Here is a 580-nt window from a genome sequence, read left to right as displayed (position 1 = left end):
CCCCCCGGCCCCCCGAGGGCCCCCCCTCCTCCTCCCGGGACCCCGATGGCCCACCCTCCTCCTCCCGGGACCCCGATGGCCCACCCTCCTCCACCCGGGACCTAAATAGCCCACCCTCCTCCGCCCGGGACCCCGCTGGCCCAGCCTGCAGCTCCAGGAGTCCTGATGGCCCAGCCGCTGGCTCCAGGAGTCCTGATGGTCCAGCCTCCTGCCCCCGGAGCTGCGATGGCCCAGCCACCACCTCCGGCAGCTTTGGTGACCCAGCCTCCATCAGCGGGAGCTCCGATGGCCAAACCCACAGGTCCTGGAGTGTTGATGGTCCACCCTCCAGGCGTGAGAGCTCCGATCACCCAGCCTCAGGCCTCGGGCCCAGCCATGGTGCAGCCGACCGCCTGCCCAGCCGCTGGCTTCCTGGGCCCCTCAGGCGCAGCCTCTGATCTTGCAAATCCAGTCCCAGGTGATACGGGCTCCGCCGCAGGCTTCCCAGGGCCCTCAGGCGGCCCCTGCACAGCTGGCTACCCCTCCGGGCTGGCAGGCCACCTCGCCAGGATGGCAGAACACACCGCAAGGCTGGCAGGCC

At 71.4% G+C, this 580-nt stretch overlaps 1 protein-coding gene across 1 annotated transcript in view; it reads left to right on the top strand.

Moving 5' to 3' along the window:
* The window catches only part of MAGEL2 (MAGE family member L2), a 3,927-nt gene that overhangs the window by 550 nt on the left and 2,797 nt on the right, over positions 1-580 (top strand). The window contains 2 exon segments of the mRNA XM_027767797.1: positions 1-386; positions 388-577. The exon segment at positions 1-386 is cut by the window's left edge and continues 550 nt beyond it. Coding sequence (XP_027623598.1) covers positions 1-386; positions 388-577 — 576 coding nt within the window.

Source organism: Tupaia chinensis, unplaced genomic scaffold (assembly GCF_000334495.1).
Source record: "Tupaia chinensis unplaced genomic scaffold, TupChi_1.0 Scaffold144682_1, whole genome shotgun sequence".
In the NCBI taxonomy this organism is placed as follows: domain Eukaryota; kingdom Metazoa; phylum Chordata; class Mammalia; order Scandentia; family Tupaiidae; genus Tupaia; species Tupaia belangeri.
Note: the sequence above shows the minus strand (reverse complement) of the source record. Positions and strands in the feature narration are given on the sequence as shown.